The 24,670-nt window shown below is 39.1% G+C and overlaps 2 protein-coding genes across 4 annotated transcripts in view; one reads left to right on the forward strand and one right to left on the reverse strand.

Moving 5' to 3' along the window:
- LOC149319469 (pyruvate dehydrogenase (acetyl-transferring) kinase isozyme 3, mitochondrial) overlaps positions 1-8,536 on the forward strand; it is an 89,008-nt gene extending 80,472 nt beyond the window's left edge. Inside the window, exon 12 of the transcript XR_016280200.1 lies at positions 7,443-8,536. The gene's annotated coding sequence lies outside the window, so the exon portion shown is untranslated. The remainder of the gene's footprint in view (positions 1-7,442) is intronic.
- The window catches only part of PCYT1B (phosphate cytidylyltransferase 1B, choline), a 42,355-nt gene that overhangs the window by 1,977 nt on the left and 15,708 nt on the right, over positions 1-24,670 (reverse strand). For 2 of the 3 annotated variants that reach the window (XM_089511786.1, XM_089511785.1), the window contains exons 2-7: positions 20,301-20,400; positions 18,618-18,734; positions 16,798-16,949; positions 14,775-14,853; positions 6,322-6,464; positions 4,384-4,572 (exon numbers count right to left, since the gene is read on the reverse strand). In XM_089511786.1, the coding sequence (XP_089367912.1) occupies positions 4,384-4,572; positions 6,322-6,464; positions 14,775-14,853; positions 16,798-16,949; positions 18,618-18,734; positions 20,301-20,400 (780 nt within the window). The remainder of the gene's footprint in view (positions 1-4,383; positions 4,573-6,321; positions 6,465-14,774; positions 14,854-16,797; positions 16,950-18,617; positions 18,735-20,300; positions 20,401-24,670) is intronic. The other variant, XM_089511787.1, reaches the window with a different exon arrangement.

Genomic DNA, 24,670 nt, shown 5'->3' on the forward strand with positions numbered 1-24,670 from the left:
ATACCAATTATTGATTCAGAGACCTTCTGGATGTAAAGCATGTACTCTATAAGCAAGCTATGGTCCTTCAAGGGAAGAGGATTTGTAGTGGAGAAACAGCAGAAGAGATAAGGGTACAGGACAATCCTATGCATGACTCCTCATAACTAAATCCTACCAAGTTCAATGAGACTCACTCACAGGTAAGAGGGCATTAAGTTCTAATCTCCACTTCCATTTCTTCAGTCCTGAGGCTCTTTCTGGATGCTAGGATAATGTTGTTGCAAGTACCTGCAACCATTTGACCATGTAGGATGCTTCTAACTCCCCACTCACACTGGAAGCACAATTCAACTTCATACTCCCAAATACTAGCTTTGCTTTATAAGACTGTAAAGAACTGCCAGCACTCATAGAAGCCACCAGCTATAGGTTTGGAAAGGTTACTTTTTGGATTACCGCTCTCAGAATCCCTCAACCAGCATAGCCACTGTCCATCCTGGTTGGGGATTCTGGAATAGGTAGTCCAAAAACCTTTCTGAGTTCCTCCTTCCATATCTCTTTGTAAATCTCCATTTCAGGGTAGCATCCAAAGCTAGGTAATTCTTCTGAATGCCTTCTCTGGTAATGACAAAAGACTCCAGCTTCATCTGATGCACAGAGGCACAGTTGAATGAGTACTGCCCAGGGGAGGATGAATGGAGTACGGGGGGCGGGGGGGAGGAATACCAAAGCACAATGTCTTCCTCCTCATCACAGGAAGTGATAGAGAGATATCAAAGGCAGCATTCTTCATGGAGTTCACAGGAACCTTTTTTAAAATTAGTATATTTTTGCAGTTATTGAAAAGTCTAGAATGGCCAAAGTGCATTCTCATCAGTATAAAGTTGGGAATTGCTGATGTAGAGGATGGTGACAGAGAACCCTTTGAAACATCTACTTAGCAACTTGCAATCAAACTTTAGATAAGTGGCTATACAGACGGTAGAAGTGTGTGAGAGGGGTAAGAGAAGGGGGGGAAACAGTCACTTAAGAGCAAGGACAGTTACAAAGAGGGAATGCAGAGAGAGTTTAAGTGAAGTTCAAATAGCACCCACATTAGGAGAGGGCTGGGGCTGTGTAGGGTGATGTGATAAAATACTCAGAAGAAATAGAATTGAATGGGAACTATCTCTTATACCTGACACCTGATATAATTAAATGGTTATTGAGTTAGAACTTGAGTTATTATACTTATTATACATATTATACTTGCTACAACAATAAAAGTTACAGTTCGTTTTTGTATTATCAGGGGTGTATGCCACCTCTGAAAGTGCTCGGTTGTGGACGCGACAACTGCACGCCACGTCCCTAACCCAGTACAAAAAGGAGCTGCAAAACGTGGCTCCTATTTCTGCCGCTACAGGGGTGCCATAAGTGCTGTGGTGCGGCCTTATGACGCCCCTTTTGTGCAGCGCCGTTTGGACACTGTGCACAAGCAACATCATCATGGCACGCATCGTCTGGACACTGCTGCCACAAGGGCTTTGAGCATGTAAACGCTTAGCCCTTGTGAAACCCTAGTTTGGGTCCAGGCCAGCACAAAGTACCGGTCTGTAAACCCTCTAAAACTTCTGTGTGCTATAGTTATTCAGGAACACACTATCAACTACAAGCCTGTTTGGACACTGGAGTAAGCACTGGGGCTCCTAGACCTCTGACACAAAGGGGATGAGGGTAGGTAGGAGATAATGCCGTATGACATCTGGGCTTTTATTTAAAGTGAGTCTGAGAGCAATTCAAAGCAGCAATAAAGGGCTGTCCCTGCTTGTCATAAGGATAATCTAAACTTCCCAGTACATGGTAAAAGGGAAGCAAAAACTATAATGGACTAATTTCTTTTTTTTAATGGATTATGCACTTCTGCCCTTACCTTACCTTCTAGAAACTGTAAGAGGGCTCAAAATATATTCCTTCACACACACTTACTATAATTACAGCATATTAATGGTTGGTCTTGTACCATCTTAGAAATGAACATGCCTGTAACTATTCCTGAACATTTGATGTCAGCACAGATGTCATACATCTGGTATGGAAAATTAATGTTAATAACAATTGTGACTGTAATAGTAAGTTATCATTTTTTAAAAAGCTCACCTCCTGCAGTTACTGACATGGACTTCCCCGAAAACCATAACTTTACTGTTATTAGAGCCTTTCTCTAGAACACTGTCACCTCTGATTTCATTCTTCAGTGAGTAATTTTATATGGCTTGGCTCTGTAAAGGCCTTCACATAAAATTGCTTCCAGTTTCCTGCCCTGCAGTTGCTGCCACTCTCCGTCAGTAAAGAAACCCAAAAAATCTTTCAATTCCTAGGTTTTTAATTAATGAGGAAATATGTAACTAAATCGATAAATTGGAAATACATCTCCTTAATATCAGTTTTAAAATACTGATCAGGATTGACCATAAAGCTCAGCTATTGATTACATCAATAGCAGTTTTTAGCATGCAAAATACTATTTAGTCCTAAGCAGATTCTTCTTGGAAAAATTCTTTGTTGTAAGAAATTTGGAGAGTGTTACACTCAGAGGGTCTTCACAACTGCAGCTGCCCAGGCCTTGGAGGGAGACAAGAAGAGATAGGCACAGTTCAACCATGTTTAGGTCCAGAAGCAGATAAAAGGTCCTCCCTCCATCCCAGCTCCATTGCCCTGGCCTTGGAGGGAGAGAAGAATCGTCAATAACTGCTGGATTTAATTCCTTCCCCCATTACCAATCCCTTTTCCTTGTGTGTCCTGTTTTATTTAGATTGTAAGCCTGAGGGCAGGGAACTGTCAGTTTAAACATTTGTAAGCTACTCTGAGAGCCTTTGTGAAGAGTCAGGTATAAATAATGTAAATAAATTAATAATGCATAAATAAATTAGTAACTTAAAGGGGGTGAACCTTTGGCTGTCCAGATGTTTTGGACTTCAGCTACCATAAAACTTTACCACTGGTAATGCTCACTGGAGCTAATGGGACTTGAAGGCAAACTATCTGGATAGCAAAAGGTCCCTCATTTTGGTTCAGTGGCAAAGCACATGCTTCACAAAAAGGAAGTCCTATGTTTAATCCCTGGCATCACATTTAAAGGATCTGCGGTAACAGGCCAAAGCCTTTGGAGAACCATAGAACTGTAGCCAGTGATGTAGGCAGTAGGCAGTGATAGAAACCCAGCAGATGCCCACATGTGATTTAGCTACAATTTCCTAGCCAAACTAGCTGATGGTGAAGAATGCTGGAAGTTGCACCCACAACTCAATGGCCACACATTTCTCACCCTGTGGTCTGGCAGTATAAACAAGCTTGAAATATTCATGCAACATCTTTGTTCTCCTAAATTTGAAGGAACTATTTTACATTGCCCTTGAGAGGGAAAATCGTAATATCTTCCAATCATATTTTGTACCAATGTATTAAGAATACTAAAATTTAAAATGCATCTTATTGCAAATATGTAAATCCTACTTTGAAGGAGGGTCTGGTCACAGCAATCCATGCCTTAATCCTCACTATATGAGATTACTGCACTATATTTGACATAGGGCTGCCCTTGAAGAGTGTGCAGAGATTGCTGTTTTGTTGAAAATACAGTGGATGGATTACTTTCTCACTAGAATATCTGAAGAAAGGCTTTGTATGTACCTGAGTCTACTTCTCATTGGTTTTGGAGACCTTTCATATCCTATGGAGATAAATTGGTGGAGATAAAGGACAGGGCCTTTTCTGTAAAACTTCCTCCTCGTAACAACGTGAGACTACTTAGATTTAGATATGCCATAAAGCTTTTATAACATTTTATTTCTGCCTAGTATTTGAATTAATTTAAATATATTTCTATTTCACTTTAAAATATTAATTTCTTCTCTTTTTAATTTATAAGATTTGTTATAGTGTTACTTCATATTTAAAAAAATTGCATGCCACTTTGAGGGCATTTTGGGGCTGACATATAATACTACAATCATTAAAAAAACTGCCAATGTATTAGCTTCTGCTTTTCAAACAGCGAATTAAGAGAAACATGAACCTGGTTTGTACTGTCAGGCAGGTAACCCATCAGTTGTATGCATATACAATTTACATATATGACTTTATGTATGTATGCATGTATATAGTTTTTGTGTGATTTCAAGTTACTTCTGACTTATGACAATCCTATGACAACCCTATCATGGGGTTTTCCTGGCAGAATTTGTTTAGAAGGGTTTTGCCTGTGCCTTCTCTGAGGCTGAGAGAATGTGACCTGCCCAACGTCACCCAGTAGGTTTCCATGGCAGATCAGGGATTTGAACAATGATCCCCCAGTGTCTTAGTCCAATAAAACCACACTGGCTCATGTATGTATGTATGTATGTAAGTATAGATAAATACCCAGGCTCCATCTGGACCAAATAGCTCTAAAAAGTTGCCAATAAACTCTCTAGACTTCTCTTCCCATTTCTGAATGAGATCATGACTTTTTTCTTCCACTCGATTCACAAACTCTTTAGATCTTTCTTCCACATTCTTTACTTTCTCCTTCATTTTGTCTACCTGATTCTGAAAGCGATATTTCTTCTCCTGGTAAAAACAAACATAAATGATAACAGATTTATCAAGGGGCTGCAATGCATGAGAAAATCCTAAATTGAATTTAATTGGAGGGCAGTGGCATCACTAGTGTTGGTGTCACCTGGTGCAGTAACTCATGGTGTCACCCCCTCCTATATCACACCATAAAGAATCCTTAGTAATGCTTTTTTCCACTAATGTTACCCATAAATCATAATTCCCATATACCACTGAATTTAATGCTAATAGTTGTCACATAAACAACTAGCAAAATTAAAATTATACCTTTAAATTACAATATCATGCAATTTACATATACATAGTGAAGATTTGGTTAAAACGTGATGTTTTTAAAGAAAATTTTAAAAGGGTTTTTTAAATTTCAAAATAAGCATGTGTGGTCTGGAACTGGAATGTGACATGGGGATAGGGGGAAATTTTATTCTGCCATCTCTTCTGTTTTTTTTCTAAACTTCATCTCTTTCCCCATTGCTGGCCATGGGCATTTAAAAAAATGAGGGGGAGAGCTCTCCATTGGGGCCAATACCCCCCTTTTAAAAATAGACGTGTCAATAGGTGTGTCAATAGATTGCAAAATCCAGAAAGCATCATCATCATCATACCATAATCATTACCACCACTATCGAAGTATAGTAATAAGACCACTTTTTCTTTACATATGAGACTTGATTTTAATCCTTCTAGGACATAGGAAGTGATTTGCAACTGCATGCTACTTGGTACAGTTTTACTCTGATTAGATGCTGAATTCTAATTATTCTATACAGAATACGAAATATTAAACTCGACCAAGAAGCAGTTTAATAAATAAAAAGGAAATATTAGTCTCTCACGGGAGGTACTTTGGAATCACTGTAAGGCATGGTACCTTGCCATGTGGGAATGCATCTTGTAAAACCCCTGTTCAATTTGACAGGGACAGGGTGGGTAACTGCAAATGCCTAGTGGTTTGCATTAGATCCCCAGGAGAATTTGGCAGGTTTCTAACACTGCAAACAAACAAACAAAAACATCTGCGGTTTTCTGCTCCCAAATACCCCCAAATTCTCTCTTATGGGTGTAGGGGAACATGTTTGCAATGTTTTTAGGTCCCCTGGGCATTTATAGGCCCAGGAGAGGCCTTTTTAAAAAAATCAATGTGTGAGAGGAAGTCACTTTTTGGGGGAAAACATGTTTGATGGGCGGGGGCCTCCAAAAAGCTTTGCGTGGCTGCTTGTGGCCCATAACCTACACTTTTCCCACCCTTGGTTTTCTTAGAATGGTTTATTCAGAGGAGGTTTGCCATGGCCTCTCCAAATTGTTTCTTTACCTTCTGTTCCTTAGCATTTATGGCCTTTGATGGGTTTGTTGTTGTTAGGTGCCTTAAAGTTAATTCTTATGCCAAACCCATTCTAGGGTATTCTCAGCAAGATTTATTCAAAGGAGGTTTGCCATTGTCTTTTTTTTTAAAGGCTAGATGAATGTGATTACCCTGGATCATCTAGTGCATTGCCATAGTTGAACAGGGATTGGAATCCTGGTGTCCCTTATTCCTAGTCCCATATTTAAATCACTATCCTAGACTAACTCTCTTTAAAGAACTTTAGCATCAATTAATTGTGCTGATCAAACGGTGAATTGTAATTACAAAAACTTATTTATAAAAAAACAAAAGAAACGTATCCCCTGTTCTCCTCCCTCCCTCTAATTTTTTGAACAGTTCAAGTTTTGAACATGACAAGAAATTCAAACACCTACATTAATAAAGCTGACATTCAGCTCTTTAGCAGTATATCCTCTCTGAAGATTGCGACGGGCATAGACATCATAATCACGCACAATTCTAGTGATGATATCTGATGTTGAGATGCCTTCAGTTCTCTGGGTTGGTACAAACATCCCTGATTAAAGGAGAGAAGGCAAAGTGAGTCATTATGACACTTCATCTTTCTTATAAGAATTATTTATTTAAGAATGACCCAGTTTTGGTCCTGGATTTTTAGTCCTTAGTAACTACTGTATACCTCTGTCATGGTTCACATAGCATCTGATTCTGGATAAACTTCTTCAAAGCGTTTTTGGTAACAACAAGCACGCACACACAACATTTTTCATAACCACACACACACACACATACAATTGTGTTAATCATTTTGTACTGGCATATATTACTGATAGCATGAGGGGCATACTTTGGGGGAACTTCATACTTATTAGTAAAGTGAAACTTCAGTTGTTTCTATTTTCTGCACAGCACACACTAAAAAACATAAGCACAAGAGGAAATGTGTACAGAAGGGTTTTCACTAAATTGGTTTTTGTTCCGTCAGATTAGAGAAAGATATATTTGTGATAATAAATTATTCGGTATTCATTTGGAACCACAAGAATTTGATAAGATTATATTTGCAGATAGCCCTAAAATTTTTTCACTTTTTTATAAATTTCTGTTGAAAATTGAAATGTATGAGGACTATGTGAAACCATCCATGATCAAGTGGGCTCAAGACCTAAATGAGGTCTTACCCCTGGATCAGTGGGGAAAAACATGGACACATAGACTAAACCATACAATTTGTGTGGAGATTAAAGAAAATTATTATAAAATGCAAAACCATTGGTATCTCACACCCACAAAATTAGCCAAAATATATAAAAAGAACAATCCAGTGTGTTGGAGATGTGAGAAAGCTCCAGGTTCTTTTTTCCACATGTGGTGGAATTGTGAAGTTGCTAAAAAATATTGGACCCAAATTCATGTAAAGATTCAAAAAATTTTAGGTTGCCAATTTAGGTTAGATCCGAAATGTTATTTATTAAATATGATATCTGACTCACATTTAGAAGCTAAATATGGTGTACTTTTGTCATGATTATAGCAGCTCGGATAGTCTTCGCTTCAAAATGGAAAGAAAAAAGCAATCTGACATGGAATGACTGGTTGCTGAAATTATTGACTTACCTTGAAATGGACAAACTTACATGCTTGATTAGGGATAAAGATTGGAATAAAAGGAAGAAAAGTTGGATACCTTTAATCGAATTCATAACAGTTGAAGGCATAGTAAGCAATTTTATCTGGTAGTCCAAAAATATAACGGTCAGCCACAGAGAGTGGAAGTAGAATTTAATTCTGTTTCATGACAGAGTATTATTTCTTTGTTGTTAAGAAAACAAGATAGTACATTTATTTCAACAGGAATGTAACTGACCATGTTTCTCCTCTTCATTGGCTCCCCTTCCCCTTCCGCATCCAGTACAAGCTTTTGTTATTGACTTTCAAATCCCTCCATGGATTGGCCCCTCCTTACTTATCTGACCTTCTTTCTCCTTACATTCCTACTCGCACCCTCCGCTCTGGTAGTCAAGGTCTCCTGTCACAGTGTAGGACTACCACTGCCCCCTCCCGAATTTGTCCTTTCTCGCTTGCTGCCCCTTACTTCTGGAACCTTCTTCCCCCACATGCACATCTCATCACTTCTCAACCCAGTTTCAAAACTGAGTTAAAGACTATATTGTTTAAAGAAGCATTCCCAGAGGTAAGCCCCTCTCTGACCCACGAAGCCTCCTTTTAAGCATCCATTGAGAAGCCAAGCCCTTCCTCCAGTCCATCTGCCTTGGTCCAGGCCTCGGAGGTGGAGAAGAACTGCTGGACCTGATCCTGTTCCCCACCACCACTCCCTTCTCCTTTTGTGTCGTGTCTTCTTAGATTGTAAGCCTGAGGGCAGGGAACTGTCTAAAAGATTTATGTACAGCGCTGTGTAAATTTACAGCGCTATATAAATAAAGGTTAATAATAATAATAATATACGGCAAATAGATTTTAGAACACAACTATTATGCATTAATGGGTATTAGCTTTGTATAAGAAGCTCAGACTATTGAACCTTCTAAGGAGGCTTACAGGTGTGTTGTTTTGGGTTTTTTGTGTTTTTTTTTGTATACTAATGTGTGTATTTGTGGATTTGTTATATGTGGATTTTTAACTAATAAAAATTAAATAAATTAAGTAAAAAACGTAAGCATGTTATTTAAAAAGTGGGTAGGTCTACATAAAATGAATCACCCTTGGTTTCTACTGTGCCCTAAGTACAATTATATCTAACTCTTCACATTGATTTTAGTAAAATCTAAGTGCAACCTAATTTATTTTGCCTCCAACTCTCTGATAAATATAGACACTGGAGGAACAGTCACATTTTCTCTACAGGACAATATTTCACATGTTGGCATTTGCTTGTGCTTCATACTGCCACACCATGCAGATATACCAAATATGCCTAGAGGTAAGTCCCATTAAGTTCACTGGGGCTTACTCTCAAGTAAGTGTACGTGAGTCTGCAGTTGTAATTTCACAATTTCTCCAGCCTAACATGAACATGCTCTTTCAAACCACGTGTACATGCATAGTAGGCAATCTACAGGATTCTTTCTAGCAGTCCTTTCAGAAAATTTTAACTAAACCCTTATGTCTTCAACAGATTCACAAATTTACCATTCACTAGCCTGCACTATTGTTAAAGTATAAGAACTGGACAAAGTTGGGTCAGTTGAAGTGACGTGTGTATATGCTGAATCTCTTCCATAAAAGCCTGAGGAACAATCACAAGGACATGTGATATTTTGCTTCCTTGTAATGCTGAATTCCCAAAGGAGAAAAACCTGAAGTGGTATTCTCTATTAAGCTCTAGGAGAAAAGTTTAATTACTTCCTTCTTTGGCACTGTTAATTGTGTTGATAACATTAAACAGGTTTCTGAGATTACACAGCAATTTAGTTTGTTCTCTTGGGTCCAATTCTGAAACCAATAAAGAAAGTGGAAGAACCTCTAAGGGGTGTAAAGTAAGTTCACTGTTTCACACAATTCTCATGATTGTTATGATTGAATACTATGATAACAAGATAAGTGATAAAGGCATTTTAAATTGTGTATTGTTAGAATCGTGCATGACCTAAAGCAAATAGCATCTTAGGTGAGTAGGGATGCCATATCCCGGTGGCCCCTGGGACAAATCTGCTTTTGGGGGGCCCCTCCCTGCCCCTCCCCGGTTCCCCTCCGGCCTTTGTCCCAGGCCCAGCCTCCGGGCTGGGCGTGCTCATGCGGCCATTACTGCGGCTGCTAACGCAGCTGGCCGGCCACCCACCTCCTCCTCCTCCATGGCCACACCGCACTGCCCTCTGCCTCCACCACTCCTCCTCCACCTCCCCCCCAGCGCAGCTGCTGCGCAGCCCGCGGTGCTTGCCTGGGCCACGACCGGCAGCAGCGTGCGCTCGCACACGGGGCTTAAGGGGCAGCGTTCGCCTCCTAAGCCTTCTGGCCAATGGCAGACGAGCAGGGGCTGGCCTATTTTCCAGCCCCAGTCTGCCATTGGCCAGTGTCAGGAGACTTGGAGGAGGAGGCGGAGGCAAAGGAGGAAGAGAAGGCAAAGGAGGAGGAGGAGGCGGCGGCAGCAAAGGAGTAAGAGGAGGAGGAGGCGGAGGCAAAGGAGGAGGAGGAGGAGGAGGAGGAAGAGGAGGCAAAGGAGGAGGAGGAGGCGGCGGCGGCAAAGGAGTAAGAGGAGGAGGAGGAGGAGGCAAAGGAGGAGGATAGGCCAGTGGGAGGGAAAAGTTTTTTTTTAATTTTTAAAAATATACAACCCAGCCTTGGTTATTTTATTTTATTTTATTTTTAAATATATACAAAACAGCCTTGGTTATTTTATTTTATTTTATTTTTGTTATTAAATAACAAAGTGTCCTCCATTTTGACCATGTCTGAGAAACATGCATTTATATTAACATTTTTTTAAAAAATCATTATTTTTTTGGCGTGTCCTCCATTTTGCAAAAAAAATGTGTCCTAAATTTGTAAATCTTGTCCTACATTTGTCCTTCATTTGTCCCGGTTTGGAGCTCCTGACTTATGGCAACCCTATAGGTGAGAAGTGTCTATGGTATCCACTTCCTGCTTTGTTTCGCAGTGCAGATCTGCAAAACCTAAGTAAAGTGATGTTTTTATATAGAGCAAACAACATCAAGGTAGAACTGGAAACAATTGTTCAAAGCTAATTGATGGATGTTGTAGCCAAATCTGTGTAGGGGAATTTTTATTTAGCTCAAAATTGAGAGGGAGCCGACTACAAGGACCCTGCGAAATCGTTTCCCATCTGTATGGCAAGGGACCGGGGAATTAAGAAATGAAGCAGATACAGGATTCTCCAATTAAAGTCTTATTTTTATTGAAAGGGGAAAACCCACACAGCAATACTAGCATACACTCACTCATTCAAGGCTCAGAAAATCAGGGATTAGTGTGGAAAAGGGTTGAGGCAGCACTATGGGTGATACTTACTGTAGATGAGGCTTGCTTCCGGAATCTAATCAGTTGAGATGGGGTGAGCCACAGCCGTTCTGAGAGCATTGGTTGAACGGAAGTGCCCGAAGCTAGATCAGAGATCATAGTGACATGATGTCCCCATGAAATCTAGGCTAGCACATTGAGGGAAGTTTTCCAGGGGTTTTTAAGGGCGAAAACTAGCAGCTGGGCAGAGGTGTCTGATTGTTTGTGATGAGATAATCTGGTCTGACAATAAGCAAGGGAAATGGGAAGGGAGTTACACTGATAGCCGGCTCACTAGGTAAGAAAATCTAAACAAACATTGCCCATTCATCTGATTGTTGGAGGTGATGGTAGTCCCATTAACAACTCCCAAAATACCTGTTGGGTAAGTCTGAGGGTATTATCCTGCCGCTTTAGGGATAATGGCAGACAGCCTGGCGGGGTCCATCTGGGGTCATGTGGAATGCCACACACACACCAAAATTCAGAGAAATGAAGTATGGCTAACAATGTACACTCTCACAGTACCTATAAAACATTTATAACTTTTTTTAAAGGCCAAAGAAAGCACTTGCACACACTCCGGCACAAACACACAAACTCCCTGCAGACCATATACTTAACTAACATTGAAACCTAAAATGTAGCTCAGTGCTCTCTTCAACACACCTAATATTGTCTTTTAGAAGTTAAAATGAAAGATTATCAGGGGGATGACAATACAATTCTTTAAAGTGTAGGTTAAAATACTGGCAGAGGGAAGCTTGGATTCTCAGAAAGCATCAGGTTTCAGAGTGGAGGTAGACTTTACTAAAAATAGAACTGCCATCATTCCATGTCACTTTTTCTCCATTAATGTATTATAACAGCAAGTGGGATTTGACATCATCACACTATGTATTACCCTGCCCCTCCCTCAACTAATTGGCTGTCAGAAGTAGGGAACTGAAATTATATAGCATAATGCATCATGTCACACTTGGTACTATATTGGTAATGAAAACAGACTTACAGAAATGGCAGCTCTGTGCTTCCTAACACCTAACTCAACTCTATGGAGGATGGGGGTTCTCTGTCATTAGCTACTCTGAATTACCATGCTGCCTGGGAGCAGACAAATATAGCATGTTTTAGAAAGTGTTTTAAGCTAAAAATCACAGGGAATAACTACACATTTCCCCATGACTTTATCTTCATGCTAAGAAAAATACTACTCACTTGTTCAATTTCTGTCTGTCATAGATGTTTTACTTTATTTTATGTATACCCCATCTTTTCATCAAAAATGTGCTCAAGCCAACTAACAATAAGAAAATTCATTAAAAACAAAATCTTAGTATATTAAAAAAATTAAAAACAGAACAGTAAGAGACATAAACTCCACTCAACTGGTTAGAGTAAGACTGTCCCAACTATAGCCAGAGATGAACTTATACAGCAAAGGCCTGTTTGAATAAAAAAAAACCCAGCAACAACCTTTTTTCCCCAGTCAAAAATGACAGGATAAAATCTACCTTCCCTTGGCAGTGATTGTCACAGTTTGGAAATAACCATGAGAAGACCCATGACTAAGTGACAAGCTTTGTGAACTTGAAATGCATGCAAAAGGATTTCATTTATCCAAGTCAGTTAAGTTTGATTTTGTTGATAAGGTATACGTAAGTATATGCTGAAATGGAGATTTTACTATTATTATATTACATTTTATTAAATTTGAGATTATATATTTACCAGGAAATATATACTGCAAAATTATCAGAAGTATGCTTGATTAAACAAATATATCTTCAGTTGATGGCAGAAATTGTAAGCCTGCCCATTTTAAAGAAGATATCATTCTAAATGGTAGGTACCACAACAGAGAAATTCCTCCTGGATGAAGAATGTTTAATACCAATGCAAATGATAAGGCTGCATGACACAAAGAACTGTTGCATAAAGGCCTAAGGGGCTGTACAACATCCCCAAACGGGCAGCCTTCAACAGCCCCTTTTACAGCCAGATCAGGGCCACAGCAACAGCACACCACCGCCCCAATCTGGCATTTCCAGGGTGTGAAAAGGAGCCACAAAAAGTGGCTCCTTTTTGTGCCCTGGAAAGGGCATCATAGCCACGGCGCCACAGCATTACGGCACTCTTTCGAGGCTGTGTCATGTGGATGCAGTGCCGGAGGAGTACTGTGATGCTACATGCCGTGTGGCGCGCAGCGTCATGCTGCCCTGAGGGCAGAGCCGGGGTGGACATCAGCCAAAACTGCCGGTCTGCACAGGGCCTAAGTCCAATTATTACTGCCAATAAGAGTGGACCCATTTAATGAAAGGAACTTCCATAAGTATTGGCTTAACAAGTTTCCATTTATTCAGTAGGACAGGATAAGTTTAACAATTGAATTTAGTCAGAGATAATAATAATCATACTCAAGACGGCTAACAACATATTAAAAACATAGTTAAAAATTCACAAAATACAAAATTTAGAAAGTGATTAAACTATAAAAAACAGAAAAAACATAAATAATAATAACACAACAGCACAACAAAAATATAATAAATAGAAAACCCAGCACACCATATAGTTGGCCCTCCTTATCTATGGATTTTTTATCCACAGATTCAAGCATCCACGGCTTGAAAATATTCAAAAAAAGTATAAATACAAAATAGCAAACCTTGATTTTCCATTTTATATAAGGGACATCATTTTGCTCTGCCATTATATTTAATGGGACATGAGCATCCACCGATTTTGTTATCCTGGAACCAAACCCTAGTAGATAACAAGGTCCCACTATAATAATAATAATAATAATTATTATTATTATTATTATTATTATTATTATTTGTATTTCCCGCCTCTCGAGGCAGGATTACAGCAAAGAATAAAAACCACAATACAACACAAAATACAATATTATCTAAAAATACAGTCAGTAAAACAGTAATATTACTACCAATCACTAAAAAGGCCAAATCGCCATCAATTTTCCGTGCTATCAAGTCAGAGTGGGAATGTTCCATAAAATCCGCTATAAAAGGTCAGGTGGATAGGCCCACCGGAAGAGATCCGTCTTAAGTGCCTTTTTAAAGGCTTCTAAGGTGGTAATGAGATGGATCTCTTCCGGTAAGTTGTTCCATAATTAGGGGCCGCAGCTGCAAACGCTTTATGGGAAGTTGTAGTTAGGCTAGTTTTCATATGTTCCAATAGTTTCTTCCCTGATATTCTAAAAGTGCAGAGCAGATTGTGTAGGGAGAGGCGTTCCCTTAAGTAACTCAAGCCCAAGCCATGTAGGGCTTTAAAAATAATAACCAACACTTTGTATTGCGCCCGGAAGCTGATTGGCAGCCAGTGAAGAGATCTTAATATTGGAGTAATATGGTCAAATCTTGATGTTCCTGTGACCAATCTGGCTGCAGCGTTTTGGATCAATTGAAGATGTGACTATACAAGGCATATCTACCTAAACAACCAGTCCTGAAAAGCCTGTAGAAAAAGAAAGGTCTTTACCTCTTTGTGAAAAGAGAATAGGGAAGATGCCAGACTAACCTTTTTGGGAAGTGAGTTTGAGAGCATGGGGGCAGCTCCTGAGAAGATCTTCTTCTGTGTTCCCACCAAATGTGCTTCTTAAGATGGTGAGACAGAGAAAAGGGCTTCCCCAGTAGATCTCAAAACACAGGTGAATACATGCCTTCAATTAACCTGGACCTGAGCCGTATATGGCTTGATAACTCAAAACTAGCAATGCGACCAAGTTGGCTAGGGCTGATAGGAATTTCAGTCCTAAAACACACGCACTTTGCTACCACCACCATGGTCTACACCTGTTAATGTGACATTGAGACAATAACATACTAGAAGCTTAAAAGATAAACCAAAAGTATAAACTGGCCCCCACCTGCCTCCTTTATGTGCTTGTAAACATCATCTGAACCAGCAGAAGAATATGGAATGTCATCATGGGCTACAAAATCAATCTGGAAAACATAAAAGCAAGAATTCCATTACTTTGAAAGTTTACACCTTCACTTGCATATATAAGATGGCCTATGAACTAATAAAGATATTCACTAAAGAACTGAACAAAGGTATTTTATACTGTTCTTGTGGTCAGTTAGTAGCACATGAGACTAAGGCTAAATTCAAACTTCAAATGCTAGCTTTGACGCCAAACATGTAATACCTGTCCTGGAGCTAAAGTTGGTCATACCCACCTTCACTTATCCTATCACTACCTCAGGGCAGCTGTTACGAGAAAACCAATGATCCATTTGAAGGGGGATATATTTTATTATACTGGAACCACTTATTTCTCTGTTCCCTCAGCTAAGAAACTAGGGGAGCTCTAAAGGTATGGAATGAGTAACCATGATATAATTACAAAGATTCTCAGATTATGACTGAGCAGTGGCTTTGAGATATGACAAAAGTGTTCTGTACTAGTGAGATAAGATAGTTAATTTTAACATTCTATGAAGTAGCCAAAAGTCCTTGGCTATATATCCTTGAATAGGAATAACACTACTAATCTGCTGTTTTTAAGAACCAAAACACCACCTTTGTGTGTAGAGAATCTTCACATCTTGAACTACCACACTATATTGTCTGGAGAGAAAAGTCAATTTTCTGTACTTGTATTTCAGTTCATGTACATTACAGCTTAGAGCAGTCTTCCTTAACCTGGTTTTTTCCAGATTTTTTTGGACTGTCAGATTCATCCTCTGACAGCTGGCCTTGCTGTCTGAGACTGATGGGAAGAGACCCAGACAGCAATATATTTCTTCTTCGTGGTCTCTACAAATCATACAAATGGGTTGTACTGCACCTGTGCAGTGCTGCTCGGAAAACTTCTTATACTCAGAAATCAGTCCCAATACGTTCAATAAGAACTTAATTTAAGGTAAGTGTATGTAGGGTTACAGCCTATATGGATTTTAAATTATCCCTTATGCTTAAATAGATGTGATCTTTTACATGTTTGCACATAGATTTGTGTAAAGCAGTTCATGAAATAAGAGCTTGTAAAGTACAGGAATAATGCTCATACCTGAAGGATGCTTTGTAATAACAGCATACCAATATTAAGAAGGACAGGACTGCTATCAGAGTGGTAAGAGATAATGTAAATTTAAGCATGTAAGAATGGAGGAGAGAAATTTATATGCTTTATTCCTCAATTGTGTGGGCTTGATACGTACTGGCTGAATTGCTATCATTCTTCCTACTAGGAAAGCTTCAGTTTTAAGGGAGATGGGCAGATGTATGTCTCGTAACAAAGAAAAGCTACTACTTTGACCCATTTTCTCAAGTCAGAAACCATTACAGTCAACTCTCCTACAGTTTAAGTGAGACACTAGCTTGATTAATTCCAAATTCAGTTTTAAATCAAACTTAGATCCTGTTGCAGTCCCAGTGATATTGCTGGAATTGTAATGGCAGCTGAATATTTCTTCCAATCCCTCCAGTTAGCTCACACTTGGGGTCTCTTATCTGGCTGCTTGATGTCTGCTCCTTTTATTGATAGTGGCAGGGAGATAGGCTCTGTCCTCATCTCAAGTATGAAGGAGGCCACCTGAAAAAGCCTACATTTCTCAGAATTCCTGGCACTTCTATTACTACTATAGAGGTAGGTAAGGGTGGGGGGGGGAAACAGATTTGCCTACCTGCTGCTGTTATTGCTATAGCCATGTAAGTGAGGAAGAGGAGCTATCTTTCATCTTAGAGTACCGTCTGAGAGCCAGAAAAGAATTATGGGATGGGGCAGGCAGGAAATCAGCCAGTTCAAAATACCAGTGTGGTTCACAAACATGCTACATTCATATTAAAAATTAAAGCTGCAACATTCAGCAACATCACTAATCAGAATCTGATTTCCCCTCCTCCCTGCCCTGCCCAGATGGCAAGCAAGAAGAGAACGGCACCTTATGTTTTTCCAGAAACTCTGGCGTGAGCGTCCATGGCGCATCTCTGATGACTTCATCTACATAGCGGCAATGTCTGAGGGCCTCGTACCTCTCTGCTTCATTCATTACAGTGAAGCCTTTAAACTTGTGGGTTAGATCATCACTGCAAACTGACATGCACACAAGGAAAATTTCAAAACAAAGTGACGCAGCCCTTGTCAAATGTAGCACATTTGTTGGATTAGAACAGTTTTCAAAGCTATTTTGTGAGTTAAATTTATAGGTGTCAAACCAAATAAGACTAATTCATGACTATAAAAGCAAAACAAAACAGCCCAGAAAACAGAAGTTGCAAACAAGATGTCACACATGATGGTTGTCTAGGCATTATGCCTAGACACAGGCTTAGTTAAAGCAATGTGAGATGATCTGCAGTTCTGGTGCTGAAACTAGAAAATAACTAGATCTTCTATTACATATATCATGTAAAAAGAACCAAGTAGAACTCCAAAGAGCTCCATATTCTTTTCCATTATAAACCAAATTGCTTAAAACTTAACCTGAGGCTCACTTTGACCTGTGTCTATTTATAGCTTTTTCCCCTTAGCTTCTTTCCTGTTGCTTCTTTTCTTGCTGTTTCTAGAAGGTTCAGTTTGCTGTAGAGCATATCTAAACAAACATTATCATGGATACCAAGGAGCTATTAAAATAAGTCCAAAACAAAAGTTGTGCAAAAAGACCAAGCAGGGTTTTTTTTGAGGAACCAAATGATGAGTATCTCCCAGACCACTAAACTGATTATTACATAATGGAAAGAACATGGTTCAACTGTGACTTTGCCTAGAGAAGGCTGCCCACCCAAACTTGGTGACTGGGTTAGGAGAGCATTAGAATAGAAGCAATCAAGAAGCTAATGGTAAAACCTTCTAGAAACAGCAGGAAAAGAAGTACATAATAGGAAAGAAGATAAGAAAATGTGGCATAAATAGACACATGTCAAAGTTAGCCTCATATACGTTTTCAGCAATTTGAAGGAGCTGGACAGATCTGCAGCTGAGATGAGAGAAACTGTCCATGGGACAACTATCACTTGGATTTTCTACAAAGCTAGGCTTTATGGTAGAGTGGGAAGAAGAAGATTATTGCTGAAACAAACTCATTTGGACTTTTCAAAAAGGCATGTAGGAGACATAGCAAACATTTACAAAAAATTATCTTGTCTGATGAGAACAAAATTGAAGTTTCTGATTTTGCCTCAAAATGCTATGCTTGGTGCAAAGTGAAAACTGTTCATGGTCCTAAGAACACAATCCCCATAGTAAAGCATGGTGGCATCAGCATCATGTGGGAATGTTTTTCCCTTAGGAGGGATTAGAAAACTGTTCTCAATTATGGGCAAGGTGAATGGAGCCAAATATAGGGCAATCCTAGAATAAAACTTCTGTTTATTGTCACAACTTTGTATGAAACAGATAGCAACATCTGCCCCAAGGACCACACTCCTCAGTGGCTCTCATTCAACACAAATTGTTTGGGTAGGAAAAAGAAACATTACTTCTTAGCACAGAAACCTAAGACATGATGATGTTCAATCAATCTCATGGATCCTATTGTTGTGTGCCTTCAAGCCAAACCTATCACAGGGTTTTCTGGAGCTGAGAATATGTGACTCACACTCATATTCCAATGCTCAGATCACTACACCAAAGATGACTCTCATGCTACCATTCTGTTTGTACAATATCTATTTGATAGATATCTGTGTCTGTGCTTGCTTTGCTGAATGTACTGCAGAGATTATTATCATAATGTAACAGTTATTCAGATGTTGCCCTTACCTCCTACTAACAAGTAGCTATTAGGGAACAGAGTTTTGGCTTGCATAAGTGCTCTAGCATGGCCAGAATGGAAGAGATCAAATATTCCATCTGCATAGACTCTGACAGGTCTGTCCACTGTGGAAGCAAAGAAACAATTTATTAGTAAAATCAGAATTGTGCCAGAGCCTATGGAAGGCTACAATGATAAGTTTGCTGTATATACAACTCAGTTAAAAAAGCCTCTGACAAAGAAGCTCCTTTTTACAAAAGTCTTTTTCCTCCCACCCAGCAGCTCCCCTTTCTTCCTTGTCCTCTGCCTAGATGTAAGTTTTTCTAAGCAGCATTGGCATTGGGAGAACAGTGAAGGAAGGCTAGAAAAATAAACACTTTTGGTGCCAGGTTGCACGTCTGCAGAAACAAGGCAAAAATGCATGAGGGAAAAATTATATTCTATGCTAGACAGTCCTACTGTAGCTACGTAGACATGCCTTTAAGAAACAAGGTAAACAGTACCTATCTTGAGAATCCTTTGAACAGCAGATCATAGAGAACAGAGGAAAGTCTGCCTCAGTTCCCCCCATGATGTTAAAAAGCATTGGTCTCTAAGTTTAGTTAAGGCTGATGAAAGAAAAGAAAAATCATCCCTGAAAAAGTTTTGCAAGAGCTTACTTGAACTGATTTGTTTCATTTCACATGTTAATTGTAATAAAATTTATTTGGTCATTGACCAGTATAACACATGTTAATTTTTTTAGCTTTTAATTTAAAATTTGCTAGAAAATATTAAATGGCTCCTTGTTTGTGTGGTATGTTTCCTGTTATTTCCTTCTCTGGTGCCAAATTTTCTGTTAAAGAACTAACAGAACACGAAAACATTGACCTTGTTAAGTGAGGTATGTTGCTGTTGTGTGCCTTAAAGTCACTTCTGATCTATGACAACCCTAAGGCAAAGCTATCAAGGGATTTTCTTGGTAAGATTTGTTTAGAGGAGGTTTGCCATTGCCTTCCCCTAATGCTGAGAGCGTATGACTTGCCCAAGGTCACCCATGACTGAGATGGAAATCAAACACTTAGTATATATATTCAAAATCTAAGCAGGTTTCCCCCCCCCCTCTAGATTGGAAAAGTAATTCATTATTAATTCAGAGGATATAATGTAGAAATAATCTACTAAATGTGAAACATACATGAGTACTTGAAAAGAGATGTGCATATTGAAAGCCTCTGAAAGCAGAAGTCCCTTTCCATAAAATGAAGTTAAAACTTTGAGTCCTATATGTCCATATAAACATTTGCAAGATTGGTCTGGAAATGTTTATTTATTTTTTATTTTATTTATTTAGGTATTTATATCCCGCCCTTCAGCCCTAATGGCTATCAGGGCGGCTTACATTTATTATTATTTTATAAATGTTAGCATCCATGTGTAAAACGTCAACATGAATAATTGAATATTGGGATTTAGTTTTACATTTATAGAACAAGTATGTGCACTCATGAAAACTGTTGAGTAACCAGGAATTTTGACATCTTTTGGTCCCATGCAAATTGAATATGAAATTTTATAACAGTTAATGGTCTCCTAATCACCTTCCAGTAGCCCAGCTTGTCTATTTTTAAAAACACCTTTTAAAACTGTAATGGCAAGCCTGAATGCTGTATGTGATTCAATTAATCTGTATCACATGAACCAAAACTCACCTGGTGTCCCAAGGCGGGCCTGAGCAATGGTTAGCTTCTCATGAGGAGCTTTACACTGACAGCTTGTTTCCCCTGCAAATGGAGCAGGTGCACACAAAGTCTAGAAAGTTGGGAAGGGGAGATTAGGAAAACAGAGACCAAAGGCTATAGTCAGTCAATAAATGTTACATACAACATGGCTTGCTCCTTGCCCTCACCCAGTACCAATCAATAGATAGAAGGTTTGAGTGTTGAGTCTTAAACAGAATGGACATGGAAGTGTTTTTATAGCATCATGGAAATGTAATTATAGTCTAGCTTTAGCATTCTGATAGTTGGGTATAAGAATACAATAATCCACTGCTTAGTCATTTAAAATTAAGCTCTGAATTTGGGACCAGAGCAGCATAAGATTCTTTCTGGATTTGCTAATTCTGCTTATTTATTGATTCGATTTGATTTATATCCTGACTTTCTCACAGAGCTGGAACTCTAGGATTTCTGAAGCTCCCTGGCCTACTAGATAGACAGAGGAATTTATCAGACAAGGGAAATTGGAAGTATAAGTCAATGGCAATCTGAACCCAATCATGGGGTTTAACGTTATTGCGTGATAGACTACCACACACAATTTTGGGCAATGGCAAGCTATTTTCGGGCAATGGGGAGTCAGTTCAAACGCAATTCGAATTCACGTAAATCCGCTGAACTAGCGAATTCACGTGAATGCGTTCTGGCCCCACTTTCTTTTCATTTGAAATTAAGAGAAATTCCTCCCGTGTGATAAACTCCAGAGAGATGCACTAGATGTATAAGGCAAATCAGAAGCCCTACATCTGTTCCCCCCCAATCATAACCTACTCTACACATCAATAAAGAGGTATGCAAACAGCCTGCTTGAATAAATAGCCTCCTGTTAAAAGGACAGGAGGAGGTGCCAGCCTAACCTCCTTTGGAGAGAATGCTGATTTCATGGCTGCTTTAAATATAATAATAGAGAGACTGAGGATGCTCGCACTCAGAGTCCCCACCCTTCTATCCAAAATTTGGCACCTTACTAATTTATCACTTGCTACAATGTGACAAAAAAAAAACTCCCATGGCTTCTGACCCAAAAATAACTTGTTATGGCCTGTTACAGACTGCCAAAATAAAGCTGCTTCGGGTCTCTTTGGAGGTATGCTATTTAAATGATGCTTGGGTCCTAAGAGTCCGGAGGTCACACCAAAGCCACACTCCAGTCCTAAGCACTGGAGGGCAGCTTTGGTGCAGCTTCCTGATTCTTAGGATGCATGCACCATTTAAACAGCATCCCTCCAAAGAGACCCGAAGCAGCTTTATTTTGGCAGTCTGTAACAGGCCTAGGTTACCAGTTGATGACACATTTGTACAGTATTACTTTATAATGGCTTTAAGAACGAAAATGCAAAATAATCCCAGATCTTCGAAAATACCCCATAAATAACATTGCAGTGAGCAAACTGTGTGTTTTACACTAAAAATTAAAAAGAAAAAAGAGGCCCAGATTGTGTGAGGGACATCCGAAGACGGCACTGTTTCTCGGAGGGGAATCTCTCTTCACTGCCTCCTCCTCCTCCTGATCTCACCTTTTTTCCAATTTGGGACTAAAGGTGCTTACAACAATTAAAATAAAGATAGTTAAAAATTAAAAAGCAATTAAACTATCATAACACTGAAACCAGTTAAAATGAATTACGAACAACAATAAATAAAAGCCCAGTACTTTATACAAGGCCTGGTTTCCCCTGAAATATTAATTTTCAGAGGTCTGCAAGAATAAAAAGATTTTTTTATTTGCCTTCAAAAAGATATTAAGGGGAGTGCCAGCCTAACTTCTTTGAGAATGAGGTTCCAGAGCATGAGAGCAGCCACTGAGAAGGCCCTCTCCTGTCTTCTCTCCAAATGTACCTGTGAAGGTGGTGGGAGAAAGAGCAAGATCTTCCCCAGAAGATCTCAAAAACATGGGAGGTTTGTATGGGAGGGTATGGTCCTTCAATTAAGCTGGACATGAATTGTATGAGGCTTTATAGATTATCACCAGTACTTTGAATTCTGCCTGGAAATGGCTGAAGATCTTTGGACCAGTTCAAGTTTCTGAGCACTCTTCAAAAGAAGCTCACTATGAATTCCCAAACCAACCTCAGAGGGCAGGGACACTTCCAGAGCCAGCTATTGGTTGGCACTGACGGATGAAATGGAGAGAAAAGTTCTGTCATCTCTGTAATGCAAACCCAAAGCCTGTTATGACCTGTCATTACATTACTATAAAAAAAATTGTGATGCTATCCGTTGTCATCCACCCGGGTAACATATTACAGATGAAATAATTACTTTAAATATATTATTTCCAAGGTCTTCTAAATAGGCTCAGTTTGTCTTAAGGGGCTCCAAACAAAGGTAGAAAGCTGATGGCAGCCAAAGCTGGAGGAAGAAAAAAATATATTGAAGGGCACAAGAGGTTTGTTTGGAATGAAAGAGAGTATAGAAATGTATTTACAAAAAAATATTTAGAAGATAGAGGGATATGATATACCTCTCTATCATAGGTTTTTCATTAGCAATGCAAAGAAAAAGAAATGTTACTATTTGCCTGTATAAGAAGAGGTCCAAAAGAGCATTGCCAGGGTGATGTTATGTATAGGATTGAATTTGTAATTCTACTTGCCTTGATTTTCCACACAGTCCATTAGAAACAGACAAGTTTCTTAATGAGAAGCAATAAAATCCTACACAATGCTCAGTGCTTCAGTTCTACAGTAACTCTGGGGGACTATTCCAAAAGGTCCCAATTTGTGATATAAATGTAGTTTTATTTTCCAATTGTGCAAAGTGATTAAAGTTAATCAATCTACACATTTTGAAAAAGACATAGAAGAGTGCCTGAACTTTCCCTATTTCAATGTGAGCAACTTGTGGCTCTTCAGATGTTGTAGGGATTCAACTCCCAGTTTCCTTCACCACTAGCTCTGATGGATAGGGCTCTGGTAGGTGCTGCAATCTCAAAATATCTGGAGCACCATAATTTGCTATCTATCTAAATAGAAAAACAATGTCGTATAGAAAAAGTCTAGAATACTTCTCTCAGATATGAACAGGAGACATTCTAAAACAGGTTTGGAGAAGGAAGGAATGGTGCCAGAGATGGGGTAGGGGGCAATGGAAAAGGGGAATGCTGTTCTATGAACAAAGTCAGCTTGTAAAAGATTGGATGTGGACCATTGAATTGCAAGCACATACTTAGAAGGGATCATTGTTAGTTAAAGAATAATGTAAATCCCATTTTGTTCCAATGAACTTCCTTGGATTAACTTTGAATCCAACCTTTTGCATTTTACATGGCATATTTTGAGAGGATATAGACCAAGGACTGTAGTGTGTGATTTTTCTAGCTACGTAAGTGTTACCTCGTTTAGCCGTACAAAAATACATGTCAGTGAGAACATTTGGATGCTACACAACTGTCAAGGACTTGCAAAAGGTTGTCTTTGTGCTTGCTAGAAGTTCTGTTCTAAATAAACTGTTCTATTTATTTAGTAGCTCTGGCATCAAGTCCTCTAGTTTTTTTTTAAACGACTGAAAAGGGGAGTTGAAGGATTGGGACAGGGCATTTCCTCCCTCTTATTACTGCAGTTCATCACATGAACACATGCAAAAAGTTATGCTACTGGCATTTTACATGTAGAAAATACGTTAGAAGCATATATATATATAACCAACAAAACACTAAATATGGCTAAATCAAACTAGATTCTGTGGAAACCAGTCTTTTTCATTACTGCCCACGTAGCGCAGTGTTGCCTTTCTGTTATACATGATCATACAGTCAGGTCTTTTTCTGTTATTTTCTAATCACTGTCTTTTTCCCTTCTGTCTTTGTGGTAGTTGAGCACTAAACTGTTCTTTTATTTCCAGGCAAGGTCAAGTTACAAAACATCCAACCTGACATAGTTCATGCTGGGATAAAGAGGAAGGTAGAATTGTTAAAACAATAATGGCTATGGTCTGAGGCCTACAACCAGCAATCATGACTTTGCTTGGGAAAGGCTGTTTCCTGGGGGATAACGTGAAGAAAATAGGCCTGTTTTGTGTCTGCACCTTAACCTACCTCCTCCACTGACAAAACAGGAAAAGCTGATTGATAGGATATGCTTGAGAATTCCAAAAAAAGTTTTCTTATGATACCTATGAAACAGTTTATGCTAGTATTACTGTTGAGCAAACACGATAATTCTCAGACTTCTTAGGCTAGAGTTACTGTAAAGCTCCCCATTGATTTTACTAGTGTTGTGCACAGCTACTGACTAGTCATTGTACATTTCTTAACATACAGTCATTTCTTACAATAGCAGCAAAGCCACAATGAAGCTTCA

Source organism: Sceloporus occidentalis, unplaced genomic scaffold, assembly GCF_023333645.1.
Source record: "Sceloporus occidentalis isolate IW3139 unplaced genomic scaffold, rSceOcc1.0.p SCAF_2, whole genome shotgun sequence".
Lineage (NCBI taxonomy): Eukaryota > Metazoa > Chordata > Lepidosauria > Squamata > Phrynosomatidae > Sceloporus > Sceloporus occidentalis.